This window comes from Triticum urartu, chromosome 7A (assembly GCF_056163025.1).
Source record: "Triticum urartu cultivar PI428250 chromosome 7A, HENAU_Tu73, whole genome shotgun sequence".
In the NCBI taxonomy this organism is placed as follows: domain Eukaryota; kingdom Viridiplantae; phylum Streptophyta; class Magnoliopsida; order Poales; family Poaceae; genus Triticum; species Triticum urartu.
This window is the reverse complement of record NC_141879.1, coordinates 718,274,649-718,280,914: the sequence shown is the minus strand read 5'-3', so window position 1 is coordinate 718,280,914 and position 6,266 is coordinate 718,274,649. Positions and strand designations below refer to the sequence as shown.

General features: G+C 45.9%; 1 protein-coding gene across 1 annotated transcript; it reads right to left on the bottom strand.

Moving 5' to 3' along the window:
* Positions 1-1,017: 1,017 nt before the first annotated feature.
* LOC125527722 (transcription factor MYB44) lies at positions 1,018-2,260 on the bottom strand. The gene has a single exon (XM_048692239.2). The coding sequence runs from the start codon at positions 2,122-2,124 to the stop codon at positions 1,249-1,251; it is 876 nt and encodes a 291-aa protein (XP_048548196.2). The 5' UTR covers positions 2,125-2,260; the 3' UTR covers positions 1,018-1,248.
* Positions 2,261-6,266: the final 4,006 nt, after the last annotated feature.

Sequence of the window (6,266 nt, the reverse complement as noted above, 5' to 3'; positions counted from 1 at the left end):
CCATTTGACGCGTGCATGCATTTTTATTTTTTGTTTTTTTCTATGTTTCGTTTTCTTGGTTTCCTTTATTTATTTATTCTATGATCAATAGGTTGGTTTTTGCTCGGCATATCAGAATCGACATAGACCTGTACAGTGTCGCCTCCATTCCAGTTAAACCCCACCCACTGATTTATTTTCTATTCCCCCATTTTATTTAAACAGATTTTTATCCCACTGATCTATTTAATCCGGTTTTATCTGGCAAATTTAGTAATTTTGTTGTGGAAAAGAAAATCAATCACGGTGATTCCGGATCACTCTTTAAAGACCAAATCTGGGGGGGGGGGGGGGGGGGGGGGGAATCAATGTTTGATAACACAAGACACATTTGTGGAAAGGAATCAATGTCAAATGCATCATGGATACATTCTGAAATTCTTTGATTTAAGATTTGTTAGCTCTTGATATCTTATTATGGTTGCCAATATATCCATTTACAGATCACTCTGGAAAACATTTTTTGTTGGGAGAAAAAAGTAAAGAAATAAAAGGAGAGTAATTTGCCGGTAAAAAAGAAGTCACAGGCAGCCTGTTGTGCAATAAAATTTTGAATATGTATGCGAGATATAATTAATGTTAAATTACAAAAATATATATGCCATCATTGCAATGCACGGGTAATTAACTAGCATCAGAGGTAGGTTACTTGAAGTGTCAGTATTATGTTTCGGTATAATAGTTTAGCTGAATCCAACATGATGTTCATCTTCTGAATCATGATTTATTTTTCATACATACATGAGGGCCTTTTGCTGAAAAAAAAATTTGGTTACCATTTTGTCTGATTGTTCAACTTCTCCATCCTAGAGCACATAGGTTTTCGTCGCGCCCCTTGCACGCTTGATGCTACTATGCATCTCCTTGCATCAGATGCAAAAGGAGGGATTTTTTTTTTTTGCTTCAGATCCATACGTACGGGTAGATTTGTTTACTATTCGGTATTCGTAGGAATACAAATGTGACACGAGTGAGCTCTGACTTAGACACATGCATGTTTCTTTCCATTTCATTTGTACGGAGTATATACAGAAAGAAAGAAGCAAAGCGATAGCTTAAGCTTAGCTTGGCTCTGCCTAGTCTTCTTTCTCCCATTGCTAATTCAGTTCAGACTTCAGACTACAGATCCTAACGAAATGAAGCATGACCACTGAGAAAATGGCGGCTGTCCTAGCTGATTGATCGACCGGATGGATGGATTGATCTTGGTCACTGCGTCCTCGCGACCCCACCGGCCCGCTCCGCCGCAGCACGCATGACGCCGTCTACCACCTGCGGCATGGACGGCAGGTTGGCACCGCAGCCGACGCCGGAGATGTACCTGCACACCTCGTCCCGGATCATCTGCTGCATCATCGCCGCGAACTCGGGGCTGAACGGATACGACGTCGGCGCCGGAGGGGGCGACGGCGACGGCGAGGATGGAGACGGCTGGTGGAGGTGGCTGTGGGAGCTGTCGTGGTGGAACCCCTGGACCTCTGTGGCCGTGCCGGGCAGGGAGAGGGAGAGCGAGGTGAGCGGGTCCTCCGCCTCCTCCCGCTCCACCTCATGCCGCCGGCTCATGACGCAGTCCGCGGGCTCGAACCCTCCGGCCCGCGCCACCGGGCGGTAAACCTGGCCGAGCCCGAACACACTTCGATGGCTGAGGTCGCTGCGGTCCGAACCGGAGCCGGACCCCGACCCAGATCCAGACGTGCTCTCCGGCGTGACGCTGGCGCGCTTGCACGGCCGCTCCTCCTCTGCAACGCCGACATCGGCGAGCCTGCGCTTGAGGGAGCAGTTCCAGTGGTTCTTGACGGCGTTGTCGGTGCGGCCGCGGAGCAAGCGCGCGATGGCGGCCCAGCGGTTGCCGAGCCTAGCGTGGGCACGCGCGATGGCGGCGTCCTCCTCGGCCGTGAACGGCCTGCGCTCCACGCCTGGGGACAGCTGGTTGCACCAGCGCAGGCGGCACGACTTGCCGGACCTGCCGGGCACCCCGCGGCCGATGGCCGTCCAGTTGCGCGCGCCGTGGCGCTCCACCAGCAGCCGCAGCGCGCCGTCCTCCTCCGGGCTCCACGGGCCTCTGATCCGGTCGCACCCCTCCATCGCGATGGATCGATCTGGCTAGCTGGTTTGATGATGCTACGACGGGGAGGATCGATGAACTGGGATGGGAGAGTGATTGATTCGTCGTGGGTGGCGGCGAGCGGTGGTGGTGGTTGTCGGGGGGGAGGAGATGGGAGCGTGGTATTTGTAGCCGGGGACAGCCGGTGATGTGGCCGGCAGCAACAGCTGGCCGCACGAGGCCACATCCAACTGCAACTGCAACTGCATGCACGTACGCATCGGAGACGAAACCTCCTGCCTGGTTCGGTCCAATCCTACCAGCGGCGCTTGTCGTTTTCGCAGGCTGGATGCCATGTGGGGCCGGATCGAGGAGGGCCCGCTTCTTGGTTTTAGTTTTGGCCACCGTGGATTTCATTCAAATTTTGAACCGTGGTAGAGTAGCGTCCTTTGTGTTGGTTTGTTTTCTAGTAGTACTAGCACAATGCCCCTACGGAGCCATAAAAACGACGATGGGAAACTACTAGCTTAGGAAATCATCAAAAGATGATCTCTTAAATCTATGGAGTGTAAATAGAACAAAAGGTCATGTTGTAGTCACTGATGATTTGTAAGTGCCTATTGTAGGAATGTAGGTCCTCTACAAGATTTACATTGAGATAACATTTTAAATTTTTTAAACATCGGCGAATGGACGAGTAATTTGAATGCATAAGATCGTGGATTTGGTAGGAGGACAACGTCTATTACCACGTTGAAATTGCAATGTGTTCGGTCTCTTCTACTATCCTATAGAACTAGAAGAATTGATTTGGTAGAGAAATTAAAATAAACACCATGATTTTGAATTGGAATCGTATGTATTTATAATATATGTTTTTATATGAGTGTTATGCTCACATTAGGGTAGCACTGTATTTGTTTATCTGGGATCGGATAGGTCAGACAATAATAATACTTGTTTGTTATATCTTTTGAAATGTTGCTAGTCTAAGCAGGAAAGATACGAGGGGCAACGGGGGGAGGGGGGGCAAATCTGATCTCTATTCTCCTCGTTTCAGCTCGTATTTTTTGAAATTTAGAGCAGCTACAACTGGAATGTGGTAATTTGAGTCCCTATATGATTGCAGACAGCGTCCGATCAGCCCTCAAATGTCTGTGTTCATAGCAACCCCTCCATATTAAACTCTCCAAATTAATGCAACATGGAAATAGATCCACATATACATAGTACTCCCTTCGTCCCACAATATGAAATGTTTTTGCAAGTTGTTTTAGCTTGTAAAAATGTCTTACATTATAAGTTGCGGGAGTAGAATGAAGGAAATATGCCCTAGAGGCAATAATAAAGTTATTATTTATTTTCTTATATCATGATAAAGGTTTATTATTCATGCTAGAATTGTATTAACCGGAAACATAATACATGTGTGAATACATAGACAAACAGAGTGTCACTAGTATGCCTCTACTAGACTAGCTCGTTAATCAAAGATGGTTATGTTTCCTAACCATGAACAAAGAGTTGTTATTTGATTAACGAGGTCACATCATTAGTTGAATGATCTGATTGACATGACTCATTCCATTAGCTTAGCACCCGATCGTTTAGTATGTTGCTATTGCTTTCTTCATGACTTATACATGTTCCTATGACTATGAGATTATGCAACTCCCGTTTGTCAGAGGAACACTTTGGGTGCTACCAAATGTCACAACGTAACTAGGTGATTATAAAGGAGTACTACAGGTGTCTCCAATGGTAGATGTTGGGTTGGCGTATTTCGAGAATAGGATTTGTCACTCCGATTGTCGGAGAGGTATCTCTGGGCCCTCTCGGTAATGCACATCACATAAGCCTTGCAAGCACTACAACTAATATGTTAGTTGTGATATGATGCATTACGGAACGAGTAAAGAGACTTGCCAGTAACGAGATTGAACTAGGTATTGGATACCGACGATCGAATCTCGGGCAAGTAACATACCGATGACAAAGAGAACAACGTATGTTGTTATGCGGTCTGACCGATAAAGATCTTCGTAGAATATGTAGGAGCCAATATGGGCATCCAGGTCCCGCTATTGTTATTGACCGGAGACGTGTCTCGGTCATGTCTACATTGTTCTCGAACCATAGGGTCCGCACGCTTAACGTTACGACGACAGTTATTGTGAGTTTATGCATTTTGATGTACCGAAGGTTGTTCGGAGTCCCGGATGTGATCGCGGTATTGTTGGACGAGACGACCCGGACCAACCTTACGCGTACGCTTACGCGAGACCGGTTCCCTCGACGTGCTTTGCACATAGATGGCTTGCGGGCGACTGTCTCTCCAACTTTAGTTGAACCGAGTGTGGCTACGCCCGGTCTTTGAGAAGGTTAAAACGGAGTCTATTTGACAAACTATCGTTGTGGTTTTGATGCGTAGGTGAGATTGATTCTTGCTTAAGCCCGTAGCAGCCACGTAAAACTTGCAACAACAAAGTAGAGGACGTCTAACTTGTTTTTGCAGGGCATGTTGTGATGTGATATGGTCAAGGCATGATGCTAAATTTTATTGTATGAGATGATCATGTTTTGTAACCGAGTTATCGGCAACTGGCAGGAGCCATATGGTTGTCGCTTTATTGTATGCAATCGCGATGTAATGCTTTACTTTATTACTAAGCGGTAGTGATAGTCGTGGAAGCATAAGATTGGCGAGACGACAACGATGCTACGATGGAGATCAAGGTGTCGCGCCGGTGACGATGGTGATCATGACGGTGCTTCGGAGATGGAGATCACAAGCACAAGATGATGATGGCCATATCATATCACTTATATTGATTGCATGTGATGTTTATCCTTTTATGCATCTTATCTTGCTTTGATTGACGGTAGCATTATAAGATGATCTCTCACTAAATTATCAAGAAGTGTTCTCCCTGAGTATGCACCGTTGCCAAAGTTCGTCGTGCCCAGACACCACGTGATGATCGGGTGTGATAAGCTCTACGTCCATATACAACGGGTGCAAGCCAGTTTTGCACACGCAGAATACTCAGGTTAAACTTGACGAGCCTAGCATATGCAGATATGGCCTCGGAACACGGAGACCGAAAGGTCGAGCGTGAATCATATAGTAGATATGATCAACATAACGATGTTCACCATTGAAAACTACTCCATCTCACGTGATGATCGGTTATGGTTTAGTTGATTTGGATCACGTGATCACTTAGAGGATTAGAGGGATGTCTATCTAAGTGGGAGTTCTTAAGTAATTTGATTAACTGAACTTAAACTTATCATGAACTTAGTACCTGATAGTATCTTGCTTGTTTATGTTGATTGTAGATAGATGGCTCGTGCTGTTGTTCCGTTGAATTTTAATGCCTTCCTTGAGAAAGCAAAGTTGAAAGATGATGGTAGCAATTACACGGACTGGGTCCGTAACTTGAGGATTATCCTCATTGCTGCACAGAAGAATTACGTCCTGGAAGCACCGCTGGGTGCCAGGCCTGCTGCTGGAGCAACACCAGATGTTATGAACGTCTGGTAGAGCAAAGCTGATGACTACTCGATAGTTCAGTGTGCCATGCTTTACGGCTTAGAATCGGGACTTCAACGACGTTTTGAACGTCATGGAGCATATGAGATGTTCCAGGAGTTGAAGTTAATATTTCAAGCAAATGCCCGGATTGAGAGATATGAAGTCTCCAATAAATTCTATAGCTGTAAGATGGAGGAGAACAGTTCTGTCAGTGAGCATATACTCAAAATGTCTGGGTATAATAATCACTTGATTCAATTGGGAGTTAATCTTCCAGATGATTGCGTCACTGACAGAATTCTCCAATCACTGCCACCAAGTTACAAGAGCTTCGTGATGAACTATAATATGCAAGGGATGAACAAGACTATTCCCGAGCTCTTCGCAATGCTGAAAGCTGCGGAGGTAGAAATCAAGAAGGAGCATCAAGTGTTGATGGTTAACAAAACCACTAGTTTCAAGAAAAAGGGCAAAGAGAAGAAGAAGGGGAACTTCAAAAAGAACGGCAAGCAAGTTGCTGCTCAAGAGAAGAAACCCAAGTCTGGACCTAAGCCTGAAACTGAGTGCTTCTACTGCAAGCAGACTGGTCACTGGAAGCGGAACTGCCCCAAGTTTTTGGCGGATAAGAAGGATGGCAAGGTGAAC